Raw genomic sequence first — 18,811 nt, forward strand, 5'->3', positions numbered from 1 at the left:
TCTTTTCGGCTTCTAAACAAATCTATGTCTCTAACTTAAATTGATTCCCTCTGTCGACCCTTTTTTGGTGAGAACGAACTCAGAATTAAAGTTTGAAAGGAGAAAATTTTCAACCAGTGATGTAAAAAATAAAAATTCGGATTAATGAAAATAAATTCTTTATTTCAAAACAATTATCTTACATTTTTAGAGAAAAAATATATAACAATTTCTTAAATTAAATCTCTCACCCCCTTTTCCTTTGTCTTCATCTCTTGATCTTCTTCTTCCTCGACCCTTTCTAGATTCTCTTTTTGCAAAAGAATTTGTTTTGGATTCGAAATTCTTTCGACAATTGAATTTTTTTTTTTCAAATTTGGGTTGAATCTTGAAAATGAATTGGGATTTTGATGAATTCAAGTTGGTGCTAGTTCCACACATTGGTTAAGGCATTAAGCCCACTTCGATTCCAAGTCTTGATTCCATAGAAAGGAGCGTGACCTTTTAATTCTAAAATACACTTGCCACTTAAATATTTTTTAAAAAATACATAAATTTGTTTGTAAGTTATTATTAAATCAAACTTTCAAATGATTTTTTATTTTAAAACAGTAAAAAATAATAGCATTCATATTACACAATTGAATTTAGTCAACAATTGAACATCTAATAATAAACAATAAACATGGAAAGCAAACAACTCGAATTCAACATAATCTTGCAAATCAAGTAATTTTGAGTATAATCATATTAAGATAACAACGGTATATTGATATAATTATATTTTATTGACATAATTGACATTCAATGTATTTAAAGCATGTTTAGTTAGGAGAATAACTAAGTCATTAATACCACCTTCTCCATGGTATTAGCTATTCCATAACTAAGATATAAATTTAAAAAATAATACATATCAAAATACCTTTTATAAGTTTGAAAAATTACAACTCTATTTGTAATAAATATTATTTTTTCTCTCTCCTCCTTTTCTCAGATTCCAACTTCTAATAAAATATTAATATTAAATTAAAAAGTAAAATATTAATAGTTTAAAATATTAAAAATTAAATCAAGAATAAAATTTAATATTTAAATGATCAATTATTAATAAAATAAATTATAAATTATTGAAATTTAAAAATAAAATAAGAAATAAATAAATAAAACATAATAATATTTAAATTATATATAAAATATTAATAATTAAATGACCAATTATTAATATTTTAAATAATTACCAAGTATTAATATTTTAAAAAATAAAAATTATCATAATAATATTTAAATTAAATAAAATATTAATATTAAAAACATTAATAATTAAATTATAAATAAAATATTAATATTTAAATTATCTATTATTAACATTTTAAATAAATAATCAATTATTAATATTTAAAAATAAAATCAAATAAAGTAATTGATCGTAATAATATTTAAATTTTAAAACCTCACTATTTTAAATATTATTGATTAAATTATAAATAAATATAAATTATTAATTATTAATATTTTAATTAAATTATACATTATTAATATTTAAAAATCTAATAAAACTAAATAATCATATAAATAATAAAAGATATTTTTATTTTTTATTTTTTATTTTAAAATTATTGTTACCAACCAAATACTGCTATAAACCAAATACTACTATCAAATTAAGTAATAAATAATTTATTCTATTTTTACTTTATTAGATTTTTACATAATAATTATTTTATTCTATTTATGTCTATTCCGCCAACTAAACATACTTTTATTGTTTTTTCATTAGCTTATTCCCATGTATGTGATATCCTTAGGTTCACATACTAATAAGCACTGAAACCCGTGATTAACCATAGAAAATTATTATCTTTATTTAAAAATTCAACCTAATATATTGAATTTGTATGGGTGAAAATTCTTTCCACTCTAGGCCAAATGCCATGAAAGAACACGAGAGCATTGTTCCCATCGAATTGTCCAATATTTGTCTTCATAGAAACCATCCACAACAAAAATGGGAAATAAATAATTATATACATAATTATCAATAAAAATAAATGAAAGTAAATTCAAGCCTAGAATGAATAAGGCTAAGGCCAACGGAAATGAGTAATTAATGTACGCACATAAAACACTCTTATCCCTCATGGAATGAATTGTTAACAGAAAGCTTAAATCGAACCGTTGGTATATAACAACAAATCTAAGATCTAAATTTATTCACTTATCGTGTAAAAATCTTTCTTTCGAATATTGTACAAAATAATTTTAAACATGATACAAGATTAATATAAAATTAAACGAGTTTGAACTCTAAATTATCAAATTTCATACATGATAATTATGTGTTTTAAATGTGTTAAACTCTCTTAACTCATTTAAAACTAATTAAACACATATAGTGAATCAAGTTATGGTCTCAATCTATATACATGCGACTTGAATAACTCATTTAATCTAAATTTTAACAAATTATCAATCATATTATATTCATATTTATCTGCACAATTATTATTATCTTTATATTTATATGATATAATAAAAACATAAAAACATGAATTCTTGATTTATCTAATTTTGACAAATATATAAGAATAATAATAATAATAATAAAACAAAGAATCTGATCCAGCCATGCAAGCCCTGAGACACATACTAAATTATCTTTCATTAAATAAAAAACAAACCTATTTGTAACGATAATACTGTCAACAACCTTCTTTCAATCCTCTACCGTCTGACCACTGTTCTCCTCGTACATCAAATTAATTTACCATAAACAGACACCGTCACCGCTTGCCTGGTCCCACCTCATCACAGCACTAGATGGCTAAATCTTGACAGTTATTAAATATATATGAAATGGGCCCACGCCAATATCCCAAACGGTAAAAGTTCCCTTTTCACCAAGGTGAAAACGGTAAAAAAAGAAATGGTCAAAAAGTTAAAAAGGTTTTCCCGTTTAATATTTTTTTAACATTTGTCGGGTACGAATCCTACGAGGGAGTTGCCGAGATCGAAACCGACACGTGTTCCCTGCTGCTGCACGTTCCCAATGATTGATAGCGACGAGGACGTTGGCGCAAACGCGAAGCAGAAGGTTCCGTCGGAGTCGACCGGTATCAGGTAATTCTTAGCCGGTAACGGTAAAACTTGTCCCTCGGGGAAATGAAACGACACCGTCGGCACATCCACGCTGCTCCTCTTCGACAAATCGTAACACGTGTCAAACAACGCTACGCTGTCAGTTGACGGCAGGTTCTTGGTCCCCTTAACGAAGGCATCACGGAGAATATCGTAGGTGTCGCCCTGCAACCGAGTTACGGCGGTCCCCGAGTCGATTATAGTCCCGCCATTACCTGACTCATCCATTTGGAAAGCTGACTGAGGAATCGGAAGCAACTCGCCACCCACACTGATTCCGGTTAAACCGAGATAATAAAACGTGTCCAATTGGTGATTATGAAGCAGCGGAGCTTTAACGGCGTTGGGTGGAAGAGCCGAGTCGAATTCGAGAGTCGATGCTGAGTCAGAGTCACGATCCACCAGACAGTAAGAGAAACTACTTGCATTAAGCTGAGAAGCAAAGGATAGCGGGCCACCGCCGAGACCAAGTAAGCCAGCAGCCCCAACGAACAAGCCTTCGTTATTATGGCCGCAACCGATGGCTACATTATCCACAGAAGCCGAGCCCAGGGTGATGGTTTCTGTAACGAAGTCACCGACGGTGTAAGAGCCGTCACCGTAGGAAACCTCGTAGAGACAGGTGTCGTTTCGACATTCGGACGTGTCAAGGTACTTGCATTGTTGAGTTTCGCAGGACAGAGGAGAGTAAGAAGACGATGAAGAGGGCTCGAAAATTGGGTCGGCTTGTTGGTAACAATCGGCACAGGGAGCGCATTGTACCCAGTTAACGTCACTGCCGGTGTCGAGTACCATATAGACTTGACTCGGTGGTTTCCCGATTCCAACTCTGGAAAAGTACTCACCACTCCCTTGACTCGAACCCGACACAATCGGACCTTCTATTTCCTCTGCGCTGAAGTCCGACCCAATATCAAGCGGTTCCAGATCCGACCTTGAAATGCCGTTGATAGCCAGATCTAACCGAGTGGTGAGTGATCTGACTCGGGCCGAATCACGCTTGAGTCGTGATAAAGTTAATGATTTGTAATCAAGGTGGGAGCTTTTATGAACAGAAGCTCTCGAATGAACCTGAAGGGAAAGCAAAGAGGACGATGAAGCCGAGAGGCTTTGGTCTACCGGGCTAAACGCTGGTTTCTTTGTGGGGTCAAATGAGAAGACATTTCTGGTTTTCTCAAGTGCTTCAGCAACATCAAGAACCGTCGTCGGCAGGTGGCTCTGCGGCAAGCTTCGAAAGCAGCCAACAAATGGAGCTGTAAAGAAGAATCCAGCGAAGAGAACCCAGAAACAAAGCCCCATTTTTCTGAGCAAAAGAGGAAGTGTGAGGTAGCTAGGGGGAAACTTTGATAGGCTTTATCGAGAGTAGAGAGTGGGGAAGCTTTGAATGGGATCTAAAAAAGAAAAAGTAGACCGAGTATGTATTTATGTTACCAACGCAAAGCTTGATTCTTTTTACAAGGTGATTTGCTCTTGGCGCTGGGAGGGGTTCATTATCTTTGCGTGGTTGTCAATGTTGGATTTTTATCCAAACCATCCGGTTAATAAGCAGGATTTAGAGGCTTTCCTTTTTTAAACTTGCTTTTGCTCATCTGCTCTTTTGACCATCCATGGAAACCATTTTGCTCTGTTGGACCACTGTTTCTCTTTGTTTCTATATCAGAATGTATCATGAGGTCCGTGAAAATTGATAGCTAAAAGCCATAGACTTGGGGGTCTACACAGCAAGTTGAATTGTGATAATTTTCCCATGCATTTTCGAGGCCATGATTATGGTAGCAAGTTGGCCGGGATCACATGGGAAAATTGGCAATGATTTGAGCGTGGGGTAAAGGGCTAAAGGCTCAAGACAAAAACCAAACTTAAGCTTTTTAATTAGTACATATAATAACTAAACGATCCCAATCAACTTGAAGCTAGACCCACGAGCCAAAGTTGGCCAAAATTGAAAGCAGACAAGGAACTTGTTGCATTATCCCAATCAACTGGCTAGCTTTGTCGGCATTTTCAGAGAGACCCCAAACTCAAGCCACAGGTCACGGCTGTGACACTGTTTGATTGTCCAGCGAGAGCCAGAGGAGAACAGCAGCTAGTTCAGGACCAACATGGACATGAGGAAGTGCAGTTGGTCAACATTAAACACTGCGGATGACATGAAGAACAAGAGACTAAATAAGAAAAACCCCCCAGCTTTCGCCATGATATCATGCACCATGTTGACTCTTCCTTGTCGACTGTTAACTGCTATGCTGTGAGTTCCTCTCGCTTGTCTGACTATGAACAATAATCAATCTTACCACATTATCAGCAAATACTAAACAGGATAATTTCAGGTACGATACCATAATAAGATATCAACATGATAATTACGTACTTAGAATATAATCTGATTAAAACTCTTAGATTGGATTTGTTAATTTATATCTAGATTTATATTAGATTTGATAAGATTAAAATTTAATTTGAATATTATCCTCCAAATCGAATTAAATCACTCCATTCCTAAAACACCAAGTTAAGAATTAATAATCTTTTCCATTTCTCTAAACTATTTTTTGTAAATTTTAAGATTTGCTTAAACTTAATTTACAGATTTTAAGACCAGACCAGGCCGGCCTGTCTATAGTTGAGAGGGTCACGGGGTCCAGGTCCACCAATTACCATCACTTCTTTGCTGCCTTGGGCTTTCTATTTCTAGCCCAATTAATTTATGTAAGTATTAAGAGATTTGTTTATGGCACAATTGTTATGGATATTGAAATATATTCTAAAAAAAATTGTGTTTTCTTTTAAAAGAATAAATTGATGATAAAACAAATAAATAATTAGTTGGTTTATTGAATTTAATTTATCCTTAACATAAAGATTTGAGGATGGAGTTGGGTCGAAAATATCAATATATGAGATTATCAGTATTATTAGATATTTATTTAAAAAAATTTAAAATCTAATTAAATAAATACGAAATTGAATTACATACATTTCAATTAACGTGTATTTAAAGAAATTTTTTCACAAATATTGTGATTTTTTGTACCCTATAAGAAAAAATAAATAAAATCGTTTTTAAATGAAATTTAGTAAAAGCCACGTGAGCATGCATCGAAACAAAAGCGAATCGGACTTGTGGGGTACGCGACAAAAAACCAGCGTGAGCTGAACGCCGTCACAACGTGCCGCTGAATCTAAAAGTCTCCCCATCCAATCAGATCTTTTCCCTCCCCTTAGGAAGTGAACAACACGCACCAAAAAACAAACTCTCTTTCTACGACGCCTTTTTTTTTTTAATTTATATTTTATTATTTTTTTTATAGAACTTTGAACCTTGTATTTATGCTCCCGTGATCGTCGACTCTACTGAGTAGCTGATTTAGAAATCCCACCGACTTAGCCCGAGTCCCAAACTCAGAAGCTTCAAATTGAGTCGGAGGGAGAGGGAGTAGAAATTCAACACCAAAAGAAGAAAAAACAAACACTTTGTATTTTTCTTCGGGAATATAGGATCTCTCTTTTCAGCTATCTCTGCAATCATGAGCTCGCTTGTGCAAGTAAGAAATTTTATTAGGACAAATTAAAGACTTTCTCTTTTGTTCTGATTTTGTTTTGATTTGCGGTAATTAATCGTCAATTGTTTTTATTGGTTTTTGAAAGAGCTTTTCCAAATCTCTGGCGATGACCGTGCTATCGGAGATTGGCGACAAGACGTTCTTCGCTGCAGCGGTTAGTCAAAGCTTATATTTTGATATTGATTTTCTTTCTTTTTTGGTTGGTTAAGTTATGTTTATGGGACTGCAAGTTTGATTTATTTGATATTGATTTGAAAAGGACTGGAAATCTAAATTGAATTATAGATGGTGTCAATAATGAACAATTACCCTACTTCAACTTCAATTTAGCTTGTTTACAAATCTATTGTTCTTTTAATTGTTGTAGTTTTCTTCTTTTTTCTTTTTTTCAATTGATCATGTTCTAAAGGGAAGTTAAAACTAGTTAGCTAGAGATTTTAAACATCTGCTTATCACACATTTGATTGGATTATAAATTTTTCAAGGGCTGCTAAAAGAAAAACTATATGTTATAGGGGTGGAATTTTATATTTTGATTAGTTTATTTAAAAGAAGAAGAAGAAGAAAAAAAGAGATTATATTTATATGGATGAATTTGGAATGAAAAACTGGAGTTCAGCTACTAGATAGGGGTTTCCCCAGATGGCCCACTTGCATAGGAATAAATTCTCCTTTTTATTGTTTAATATTCGACTATGTCATGCTGAATCCTGTTTCTTTCTTAAATTTAGCCGAAAAATTACCTGGCTGGTTAGTTTCTGTGGCTTTACATGAGGTACCCACACTCTTGTGTCACCCTGCGTTGATCAGTCAGGACATGAAGTCTTTGTTTAGACTCACAGGAATAACCTTTTCTAAGCAACAATGTTATCATTAGCTGAATGTTTTGTGGAAAAAACGTTTCTCTCGTACTAGTGTTGAATTTATGGATCCTAATAATCAAGTGGTTTTCTTAGAATAAACTTGTGGATGAATTTCTTAAATGACAATGCTCTGTTATTCTCATTCATGAGGTTAATAACTTTGATACTGGTATTTAGTGCAGCTTCTTTTACTTTAGCTGTGGTGATTATTCATGTGTTTATAACTCAAAGTTACTGCTTTAACCTAAGCAAGCCTTGTATATGAAAGAAGAAAAAGAGCATAGATTGTTTTGAAACTGACAACTTTGCACATGGTTTAAGCTGTAGAAAGCAAATGAGTCTTTTTCTGATTCTTGGACTGGACAGATATTTTGTTCAAACACATGATGTTATGAGAGTATGAATTTTTCACGAATACATCTTTTATTTGTCAGAAAGAACCTGTTTCATTTTGTAGCTTTAATATATCATGTTTTTATGCTTCTTCTTTAGGATATACTGTTTTTCATACTTTTAGTTAAATAATATATTATCCCTTTAATACCAGTTTGACTGCATTTTTCCTGCAATAGCTTGAACACATTATACTTTAAATTCTTTCATTTAACTTGTTTCAAGATCTTGGCAATGCGTCATCCAAGGAGGCTTGTCTTGTCAGGATGCTTGGCATCTTTAGTTGTAAGTGATTTTCTTTTACTTCTTTCTCCGCTCATCCTTTTCATTCAGGTTCACTATATTAACTTCTTTTGTTATTCTTCTTTAGCCTTACCGTTATTTGAAATATTTCTGATCTTTAGGTGATGACTATTCTATCTGCTTTTGTTGGCTGGGCCGCTCCAAATCTTGTAAGTGGTCTGATTGCTGTTCGAGAAAGACTTCTTTTGTGTGTGGGTTGATTTTAATTTCTTTTAAAGGACTTGAACAATCACACTAAAGGCTTGTTTTTGGTAATTCCAAGCAATATCTAGTGAACTAAGCTGTTTTTGGTCATTTTTGCTCGGAAAAATTGCCAACTAGGAAGAAAGGAGGGTAACTATGTGTTAGGATGAGAGCTGAATTGAATTCAACTTGATTCATTCCAATTTTGTAAAGTTACATCTTACGAAATGCACTGGAGATACTTCAGCGTGGAATTAGTTTTGCTACTTATAGCTATATGAAATGCCTTAATATTGGTACTGCTGCTATCTGTAATTCGAGATAGTCCTCCTGGCATCCATACTGTTTATATTCTTATGCGGTTCATACTGAGTCTAAGTGAACCCTGTAATAGCTGCTATAGTGTATGCTTTTATCAGTAACTGTGATTTTGTTGAACTCTAGTGTGCAAAAGTGTGAGGCCTTTTGTTCTGAACATACATTAAAGCTCAGTCTGCTTGGATGATTAATTTAATCGAATTAATTATGTACCACACAGACTATACATGTAACAATTTTAAACGTGTATGAAACAGGCTCTCATTCTCTTCTTGTATGATTTCAAATTATGCAGATTTCTAGGAAATGGACTCATCACATAACGACGGTGCTGTTCTTGGCATTTGGGCTGTGGTCTTTATGGGATGGATTTATGGAGAATGGGTAATGCTTTCTCTTATCTCTTTAGTCTTTTCCATTACTCTTACTATCATATGCAAGGGTGTGACTTCTGTTTATCATGCTTAGATAGGTTAAGCTTTTGTTTTACTTTAAATTGATCATTTTGTGATCTATGTTTCCACAACAGGGAGGATGAAGAATTGGCTGAAGTTGAAGCAAAACTGGTAGGGTTTTCCCTTCTAATGAATTTCCTGATGTTTAACTTGACATTTGTTTTACCAAAACAAAAAAAAATATTAACATTATTTAAACTTTGCTTTATTGGTGTCATTAGGATGCTGACTGGAAGGCTAACACACGAACAGTCAAGGAGGGCAATAAGGTGCAGCAACAAGAAGCATATTTCACATAATGAGATAGTGTTATCTCCATAGACATGTTTTCTTTCAATGTTGAACTGATTTGGTTAGAATATCGAAACACATTTGATTTACTAATTGGACATAAATTTCTTAGTGCTTTCCTTGAGGGTGTATCCGGCTTACAGCTAGAGCTCGCAAACATGACTGAACCTGAAAGACCTATCAAACTTGACCCAACCTGAATTGCCTCTAAAAGTCTACAACCCGAAACCTCAATTGATCTGAAACTTAATCGAATCAAACCGACCCTAATTAATGATTGTATACTTTATTTGTGTTGTTTCATGAATTAGTATATCTGTTCCATGATTAAAGACATTATGTGCTCATGTTAGTGGTGATAGTTTTATTTGTCATGTGCTTCTGAATTCATGGCCTGCATTATATTTGATATTTTCAAGTTATAGTTTTCAATAATTAAGATTCTGAAGATATTCAGCTGTTTTCTATGTTCCCAGGCTGATGATGAATTGAAGAAGGAGAGGCGACCATTTCTCACACAGTTCTTCTCTCCAATATTTCTGAAGGTTATAATTTCTAAAACTTATTAATTTGAAACTTGATAGGCCTGCATTTACTCAAACAATTTGACAGTACCTATTTTGCAGGCATTTTCCATCACATTTTTTGGTGAATGGGGTGACAAGAGCCAGGTAAATTTTATCTCATGAACGGCATATTTCTCTCTTTTGAAACAAGTCACTATTGCGTCTTCATTATTTTGGACTGAGTAGTTTAATGTCTTGTCAGCTTGCTACCATTGGTTTGGCTGCAGATGGGAACCCATTCGGTGTAGTTATTGGTGGCATTGTGTAAGTTATAGCTTTTGATATCTCCATGTATTTACTGAAGCAATGCTATTTCCTTCCTTTTTTGAAACCACTCTGTATATGTGTTCTCATAATTGGTTTCTTTTGTATATACTGATTAGTATTGTTTCCCTTCTTCCAGAGGACAAGCGTTGTGCACCACTGTTGCTGTCCTTGGAGGAAAGAGCTTGGCATCTCAGATATCTGAGAAATTTGTAATCCTGATCCATACTTTTCTTTTTACCCTTATGCCACGATGGTTTTCACATTAATCCCTTGAGCAATTTGTAAAACCAAGTTTTTATCATTTTGGTGCAGGTTGCGCTCTCAGGTGGAGTTCTTTTCATTGTTTTTGGAATCCAATCCTTCCTCTCAACGGTGGAGGCTTGATGACTTACCAATGGTTAGTGCCTATTTTGATGTCCAGAAAATATGTTCATCAGAGTAGGGGTGTGGGGGATGCCCTTTATTGTGTCAACACTTAGGAGAAGGCTTCCAATGAATGCTTTGATATTTCAAATTCAGATAAAGCAATTGAATATTCTGAAATCAAAATTGATCCGCTGTTTTGGTATTTCATAGATAATGGTTTTATTCCTCTTATATTCTCATTCCAGGCGAGGCATGGCAGTCTCCCTATCTCTCTCTCTCTCTCTCTCTCTCACACACACACACACACACCACACACATGTCACACACTCACACTCACACAACAAGAGACTGGTGCATGACAGCACACACGTCCGCCACCCCACATCCTTTTCATTCTCCCCTTGTAGTACCCACACATGCAAATGTACCAATATCATTGAGAGCAGAGTATGGGAGCCTAGTTAGAAATGACTAGTATTGTCTCGGAATTATAGTGTTTTTGCCTACCCACAAGTGCTACCGCATGCTCACACATGCATATCCTGTTGTTGAATGCTTCCCAGTGTATAGTCTGCAATAATCACTCTGCTTTGTGCCTGTTGTGTTGCAAACAGGGATCGCAAACAGGTCAGCTAACAAATTTCAGATGTTGACATTCTCATTTTCCAAATTCATGGAGCATGATTGCGCACAAGAGCTAATTTTGAAGTGAACTTCTATAAGGAGTTAAAAAATTATATTCGAAGGATTGAAACCTATGTGATGTTGGTAGCACCTTTGGGGATGTCATTGTTTTCTACTTTGTATTTTATCTGACTCTCATTGCTGTATTCTTTCTCAACTTTTTAACCATCTCTGGATACCTAACCAAATGGGATTCTTTTATCCATTTCGTTACATAATGGGATTTTTTTACAATCTTTGGAACCAATATGATGCGTGGTTCATATTACTTGAACAACTCGGTCAAATCTGGCAAACTGGTTCAATTGATGTTCATGATCTGGTAAAATGGAAAGTAACAATTACTGCAAATGGTCTGACCATTGTAAAAAAAATCTCGTATCTGTTGAAGTTGAGATATTAAACGACAAGTAAATCTAGTTATGATCAACGATCATGATGACGTTCATGCCATTCTTTGCCTTCCCCATTATTTTTCTTGTTTATGTTGGGGTAGCCTTCCCTGTCAGTTGCGGTTGACGGATAAAATTTGTAAAATAAAAGATGTACATATAATTCTATGGCAGCTGGTCCCTTTCTTTGGATTGGAGTCATCTGAGCCGTGTCCTGTTCCTGGTCTTTCTTCAGGTTCATTTCGCCCTATCCACATTTTTGTTCTTTTCTAGTGCTCATATTGTGAACTCATTCCAGATTGAGCAGTATATACAAAGACAGCCTCGGGGACAGAAGATAGAAACAACCCTTGATTGAGTAGTAAATGGAGCCAGGTTTATTCAAAATCAGTACCATCCTCTTGTCTTTTAATTTTGACCATAGGGGATGTCCAGGGTTCATACAATATGAGCACTACTGAAATATACACCATCTAACATTTCTAAAAAGGGTATATTAACAGTGAACAATACCAAAATGGTCTCCTAGGTTGTCTGTCCTTAGCAACCGCCACTCGCGGGTTCGATTGAACTCAGAAGCCCATTCCCCCTTAGTTGCATGCAGTGTTCTTCAGCATCGGCCTGAGCACATATAATCACCACTGCCAAGCCATTGTAGTGTGCTTCTTGCATGATGTTAACAGCATTGTCAAGGGTCATACCAGGGATGACTTTCATCAGTACTTGGACTACATATTCACGTTTATTGAAGTTGTCGTTGTGCAGTATCACTCGATAAGGTGGAGCTATTTTCCTTGATTTCCTATGCAAGTCATAACCACAAAAATGTTCTAAAAAAGTGAACTTTATGGAGAAAGAAATATAAGAAAACAAATAAAGCTAGACCTAATTGTGTCAATTAGAAGAAATGTGAGTTTATTCGTTATTCAAGCAAATTAAACCAAATGAAAACGAATGCTATATGAATTATTGAAGAACTCCAATTAAATGTCAGACACACGAGACAAAAGCCACCACAAATAGGACACAGGACATGAACATGGAAATCTCCTCCGTTTGCAATTGGTTTCTGGATTTTGAAATGTCCCATAGAAGGTGCACCCATCACTATTGCTCATAAGATGCAAAACTGTATTTTTTCGTAGATTAAGCAAGTTAATTTTATGCAACCAACCAAAAAAATGGTAGATGCTTTAAAAAATGGTCTAAGAAGTGGGAAACATGCCAACAAATTTACAAGAAGAATGCTGATAAAAAAGAAATATTAATGCATAATATTTTCACATCAACATCTCAAAAGGTACAAAAGAAATTTGAATTAGTGCACACACCTCAAATCAAACTCAGATTCACGACCAGGAGTGGTTCTCTCTATAACTGGCTTCTCCAACACTCCTGCTCCTTTACCTGGTCCTGTGGTCGATATAGCCATGAGAATGCCACGATTGGTGCATGGTCCTTTGCAAAGAGCCTGTTTCTCCCCTGTTTTACGTAGTATCAAATTTATTATAATTAATGAAAATCATGCAACTATCCATATATATGCTCTAGTGATACCAATGTAAGAAGTAAGTTTGACTAACAGGGAATCAAAGAAAGATTTAGGAAATTGAGACAGATTCAAGTGACTGTTTCAGATATTCAAAGAAATGGCAGGCTTCCTCCATTTTTTTTTTCTCTACCGTTTTCTTGGATGAAGAAGTAAGTACTTCAAAAGGGATCCAATCATCAACAACCAAATTTGTTAACCTCAAAACAATATAACCAATACGTGGAACAGAAAATCTCTAACTAGGGATCAACGACTAAAGCATCATTAAATGTAAACATTCCTATTCCTCAGAGAGTCTAGAACTCTTTCCCACCGACAAACAACAGCAAACTAAGCTGCCATAAGGACCATATTGCGCTACTGTTACCCTATTTAAGACGTTATCCTCAGTAAATTCAATAAAAGTAAGTTCTTTTACAACAGTTTCCATCCATGCCAACTCTGCTCTTTCCTCAACCAGCAAATTTTGCTTATGCTTCACCTGCAAACGCTTAAATTCCCCCCCTTAGCATAGCAGTGAAACTCAAAACCTTGCACTTAACAAGTTGGCAATCATCAATCTGTAAGACCTTTAAAAATTACAAGGTGAAAGCCGAAAGCTTTTCAAACAATCCCAGCTGATAAGCTTCTAATTACAAAACTAAATTATCTCTTAATTCCTCCGATATAATCAGGAAACTGTCTGCAAAAACACCCATCCTCAGCAAATGAATCCGCAGAAAGCTAGAGCTTGCACCCCCCAACTCCATCCTTCTAAATCCGAATCGTTAACAAAGCATTCGTGCATGTGCAACTTGGATTGTTTGAAGAATTATCAGGAGAAAAATTAAGCAGAACAGATATAGTAATCGTCAACTAAGCTAAGTAACAACGACTACCCAGATGAGTTTATGATCGTTTCATTTAGTTTTCATCAATCAATCAAGACAAGTTACAAACTTTACAACCCAAAATCAAGAACAAGAATTTAAAAAAAGTGGGGTGAGGGGGAATTGAAAAGAGAGGAGAAAGAAGAACCTGGTTTAGGATTAAAGACAGTGTTTGGTGAGAGAGTTAATCTCCCGGGTATCGCAGTCTCCATGCCTCTCTCTCTCTCTCTCTCTCTGTATCTCTATCTCTCTGCACAGACACTCTCTCTTCTGTCTCTCCAATGAAAACTGTTTTCCAACCACTATTTTTTTTATTAATAATATTTGGGAAAAATGATTTTTTTTTTCAAATTTTTTTTGTAGGCCTCAAAGGAAGATGAAAAATTAAAACTTGAACTAGTGGTTCATTTATAGCCTTGTAACAGCATGTAGGCACACAATTCATACAAATAAAAAAAAAAGAAAAAAAAGAAAAAAATTATGTCTTCTTCCCTAAATTTTGGCTTTTTTCATTTTTAATCACAGTTCGTGTGTGTAAGATTCAATTATGATTGAATCTTATGAAAGCAAATCCGAAATTAAAAATTAAATATATAAAATCGTGAATGTATTTAAATTTTTTTTAAATATTTTATATAGATCGATAAATCAACTTATTTTTTTTATATCAAAATATAATTTTTTGATTTTAAATATTTAAAACAATTAATGATAAAGGTTTTGTGATGAGTGATTATTATTATTTTTTTAAAATAACCTTTTAATTACCATGCAACAAATCAACTGATTGGAAATGACATCATAGCAAAAAGGCAACCCAATGATAAGCTGGAGTGTCATGCTCTCAGGGTTTTATCACTTTTTTACAAATGGTGTATCCATGAATGTGTTTGCCACAAGAAACAATCTGTCATTGTCTTCAAACACTTTCTTTCATTTGCTTGCAATTCCACATTCAAAGAGAACTGATGAGAGGGAATTGAAGTTTGAAGAGAAATTGGGTAAAGGTACATTTGGAATATTGTTTCCATCTTTATATGCTACTGCTTGCTCAAGATAAATGCATAACCTTACAAGATAATAAATCACTAGGAAAAGCAAGTCTCTGCTAATTGAGTTTGATTACAGTCATGCGTAAAAACTATATGTTGAAGCATCAGTGATGATATTCCTTAAGCCACCAATTGCTGATGCCATCATGATGAACAGTCCAATGAATATGCAGCTCTGAACAATATAGAAAAAAAAAAAAACTTTTATCAGAAGATTATAGCTTTTTATCTAAGCAGTTGGTTTGAAGCAGGTGTTTATAATTTTGATTACCCAGTTGGTGAACCATTTGAGGCCGAATCTCTTTGGTTTCTTGATGATCAACCAAATTATGCTGGGAAGCTGGAAGAACAACATTTCAGGATAAATTGAGTTATTTTATAGCAGAAGGTGCAGTCAGGAGGGAGATTATGAGAAAAAACATTGAATGGCAATGAGAGGGGAGGCTTACAAAATATGAAGTGGGAGCGAAACCAAATCCACCAAAGAAGCCCAGAAGATCTCCGAAGAAAGGGAAAGTAACTCCTACGAACAGGGTGAACGCTGCAAGGATTCCAACAGGCAGGCAGGTTTCAATCATTAGCAGACAGTAGTTGAAGTTACTATCTGGAATCAAGGTCGTGGTTATACTTAAAAACTGTTTTAGTAATTATGGTTCTATTTTCCAAGGATAAGAATGGAGCAAAACTCACCTACATAACCAGATCGAGTTATGAGTCTCAGTGCAATTCCTGGTGGGAAGTTCAGCCTTTTCATGATCATCCTCTCCAGCAAGTCAAACACAGGCATAGCATAAACCTGCCAAGATTTCCTTTTCACCATAAGTTTTTGGGCTACAAACAGGATCGAACAGCCTTAATTTTCTTATCCAGCAGTTTGAACCTGTTACTTTCCAAGTTGAAACTCCTAGGATCAAATTAACCGCTATATTTGTTTACCTGGTAGCTTCCAATAACATGAACAACCACCATCAAGTTTGCAGAGGCAATGAGCCATGCAGGTTTCTTGAGAGCCATGAGCACGTTATCATCAACATCTTGCCCGAATGCCCAGTACCCTATCATGGCTACAGGGAAATAGCATATAGCATTTATGAAATAGGCTCCAACCGCACCTTTCCACATGGGGATTTTTGAAGGCCTTTCCGGAGTGGATGGAATTGTGGCCTGGATTTCAAGGGCAACTGCATGGCCAGCAAATGCAAATGAAATTTGACCCAGTGCATTAAAGACTCGAAACATGAAATCAGTTGGACTCGTGTTCTTGTACTCATAGCTGACATTATCGATCTGACCATGACTCAGACTGCCCGCCCAGGCTATGGTTGAGTAACTGCAATAGAGAAGAAACATTACAAATCAATGATAAATGCATCTTGGTTTGCTGGATTTCGATTGCATGGTTGTGATTTTTGTGCAAAATCATTGTCAAAAGACTCTAGAGATAAGCTAGGAAAGAGTATTTCATGTAATGTAACTCTCAGATGCTTCTTGTTCGCTTCCTTTTCCTTGAACTGCAGCTGCATATATATTTTGTCTTCAGCTGCTATTGGAGAAACTATAGAACACGTAAAAGCCTCTCAAATGACCCTCCCTTACTTTACCATCAGTAAGTAGAGGGAAAGAAAAGATTATTATATATATGCTCACGAGCATACAGCAAACATAATTAAAGCAGTGGGGCTGCGCTGCCTGGTCTGGCTGGTGATTATGCCTTTCATCGAGATCAACCAGATCGCTTTCTGAGGCTAACTGGCTTTGAGTTTGACAGACTTTTGTCTCAACTTGAGAACACAAATAGTACTAGTAAGTACTATAAATTGCAACTAAAAAGATTATCCACTTAGCAAAAACTTGGATTAGTTTCTGGCTTTGGATGAGGAACTCTAATCTGCAATAAACAAGTGGTGAAACCTATCTAGATCTAGAAACCAACTTTTTTCCTGTCCCATCTCATCTGTGCAGAAGCTTAATTAGTAAGGGTAAAAGATTAGGGTCATTAGACATGACCTTAGAGACATGATTGCTGCAGCTAATGACACACCAGCAACTGAATTGAAATTGGGAAGCTGAGACAGGAAGAAATGGATGCCACCAAAAATCAAGATCCAGTAAGACTGCCTGAGCTGTGTGCAGCTGGAACAGGCTATCTCCATGAACTTTTTGAGGCACTTCCCTCCGGTAACCATGTACACAATGTCACATCCAACTTGAACAACCAGCTGCTGAGGCAGCACAATCCATCCTCCAAGTTTTGGTCCAAAAGCATATCGACCAAGGTCAATGTATCGGTCAAATCGAGTTCCAGGGACACACTCATGGAGTTGTATCATCTGCCACATTGTATTCAAGGTCATGCACCAAGATAACACCAAAACCATTGTTCCTGGACCCCTACAAGAAAAGACAAAGTTAAGTTTCCGAAAGTTCTTCCACATATATAACTCAGAGTAGTTGAGATTTAAGGCTTTTGTGAACTGAGTTGAGTTCCAACATATATACCATCCCAGGTAAGCCATGGCATAGGGCAGGCTGAGGACGCCTGCACCTATCATGGCCGTGACAGTGTGAAAAGTTGAGTACCACCATTTGGCTCGGCGAGCGGGATCTCCTTCTGCCCATTTGCCGTTGGATTGAACTTCCTGTTAGATTCAAATGGCAAGACAGGCTTTAGTGAAAAGTAATTAACTAGTGTTGGCTAGCTAACTGAACTATATCCATGCTCACCTTCGGTGGAGAAGTTGAAACCATTTTTTCAAAGTAAGATAGAGATAACCTCCTCAATGAATGTGAAGGTTTAGTGATCATCATCATGTGTTTAAGTAGTGGACTAGTGGTTGATGATTGCGTTGCTTGATGGAATAAAGGTTAGAAAATGACATACCATTTACTTTGGTTAACCCTTTCCTGCTTTTGAAAATTTCTTCTGCCATCTCCCAAAAACCATTTATCCCACATGATCTCATAGGACAAATTAAGGCAATTGTCCAGTTTGTTTCAACCTTTTCCATTTTGAGACATATTTCTTTTTCCATTTGTCCAAAAACCTTTACTAGTAAAGAATTAGGGGTGATAGATAGTTAGCTTAACAAAGTAGCAAACCGTGCAAAAATGGTTAGTTGGAAAAATCTCATTTGAAATATAATGGGATCCTTGTTTCACTTGCTAGAGTAACTCAGTAAAATAAAATTAAATAAGAAAAAAAACATGTAGGGCTTCAAAGGAATAAGACAGCTCTGGACTCATGACAACAGAAATTGGTGATATGGTCTTCCCCTCCATGATCTAAGTTAAGGAACCATATGACTTTTTCAGGCAACAGCATTAGCTCAACTAGAAACTCCCTGCTTGGAGCAAAAGGACATTGTTGGCATTTCTGCTTTTCCAAGGATTGGACCCAGCACCAGTGATGGGAAGTTCTGTTGGTTGGTGCTTTAGATCAATCCTAAAATCATTATACTTCTTTTCCTTGCTTTATACAAAGGCCATAGTTCCCGGGAAATGATTAAAGCGAGGAGGGTGCTTGTTTATGCAAAGTTGGTGCCGGTCATCCTCTTCATTTTTGAGGTGTCCCCACTGG

At 35.6% G+C, this 18,811-nt stretch overlaps 4 protein-coding genes across 5 annotated transcripts; 1 reads left to right on the forward strand and 3 right to left on the reverse strand.

Annotated features, from left to right (window-relative positions):
* Positions 1 to 2,622: 2,622 nt before the first annotated feature.
* Positions 2,623 to 4,739, reverse strand: LOC110428205 (Eukaryotic aspartyl protease family protein). The gene has a single exon (XM_021443954.2). It carries the CDS (start codon positions 4,414 to 4,416, stop codon positions 2,947 to 2,949), a length of 1,470 nt encoding a protein of 489 aa, XP_021299629.1. The 5' UTR covers positions 4,417 to 4,739; the 3' UTR covers positions 2,623 to 2,946.
* A 1,601-nt stretch (positions 4,740 to 6,340) lies between these two features.
* On the forward strand, positions 6,341 to 11,616 carry LOC110428361 (GDT1-like protein 4). The gene is made up of 13 exons (XM_021444180.2): positions 6,341 to 6,662; positions 6,766 to 6,834; positions 8,162 to 8,221; positions 8,341 to 8,388; positions 9,036 to 9,124; positions 9,270 to 9,306; positions 9,417 to 9,464; positions 9,963 to 10,031; positions 10,113 to 10,157; positions 10,255 to 10,316; positions 10,456 to 10,528; positions 10,632 to 10,716; positions 11,300 to 11,616. The coding sequence occupies exons 1-12, from the start codon at positions 6,645 to 6,647 to the stop codon at positions 10,701 to 10,703; spliced, it is 690 nt and encodes a 229-aa protein (XP_021299855.1). The 5' UTR covers positions 6,341 to 6,644; the 3' UTR covers positions 10,704 to 10,716; positions 11,300 to 11,616.
* A 466-nt stretch (positions 11,617 to 12,082) lies between these two features.
* Positions 12,083 to 14,573, reverse strand: LOC110428284 (Ribosomal protein L12/ ATP-dependent Clp protease adaptor protein ClpS family protein). Its single transcript, XM_021444077.2, has 3 exons — positions 14,331 to 14,573; positions 13,093 to 13,243; positions 12,083 to 12,563 (listed from the first exon to the last, which is right to left on the reverse strand). The coding sequence occupies exons 1-3, from the start codon at positions 14,392 to 14,394 to the stop codon at positions 12,302 to 12,304; spliced, it is 477 nt and encodes a 158-aa protein (XP_021299752.1). The 5' UTR covers positions 14,395 to 14,573; the 3' UTR covers positions 12,083 to 12,301.
* A 502-nt stretch (positions 14,574 to 15,075) lies between these two features.
* Positions 15,076 to 18,147, reverse strand: LOC110428240 (Transmembrane amino acid transporter family protein). Of its 2 annotated transcripts, none has more exons than XM_021444011.2 (8): positions 17,959 to 18,147; positions 17,734 to 17,873; positions 17,242 to 17,625; positions 16,171 to 16,564; positions 15,925 to 16,030; positions 15,684 to 15,838; positions 15,506 to 15,574; positions 15,076 to 15,409 (listed from the first exon to the last, which is right to left on the reverse strand). In XM_021444011.2, exons 1-8 carry the CDS (start codon positions 18,043 to 18,045, stop codon positions 15,311 to 15,313), a joined length of 1,434 nt encoding a protein of 477 aa, XP_021299686.1. In that variant the 5' UTR covers positions 18,046 to 18,147; the 3' UTR covers positions 15,076 to 15,310. The 2 variants fall into 2 exon arrangements, with proteins under 2 accessions (XP_021299686.1, XP_021299688.1); XM_021444013.2 differs by having other exon boundaries at positions 15,684 to 15,775; positions 17,959 to 18,144.
* Between the last annotated feature and the right edge of the window lie 664 nt (positions 18,148 to 18,811).

The sequence above is a fragment of the Theobroma umbraticum genome, unplaced genomic scaffold, assembly GCF_002168275.2.
Source record: "Theobroma umbraticum cultivar Fairchild unplaced genomic scaffold, ASM216827v3 scaffold_31.0, whole genome shotgun sequence".
Taxonomy (NCBI): domain Eukaryota; kingdom Viridiplantae; phylum Streptophyta; class Magnoliopsida; order Malvales; family Malvaceae; genus Theobroma; species Theobroma umbraticum.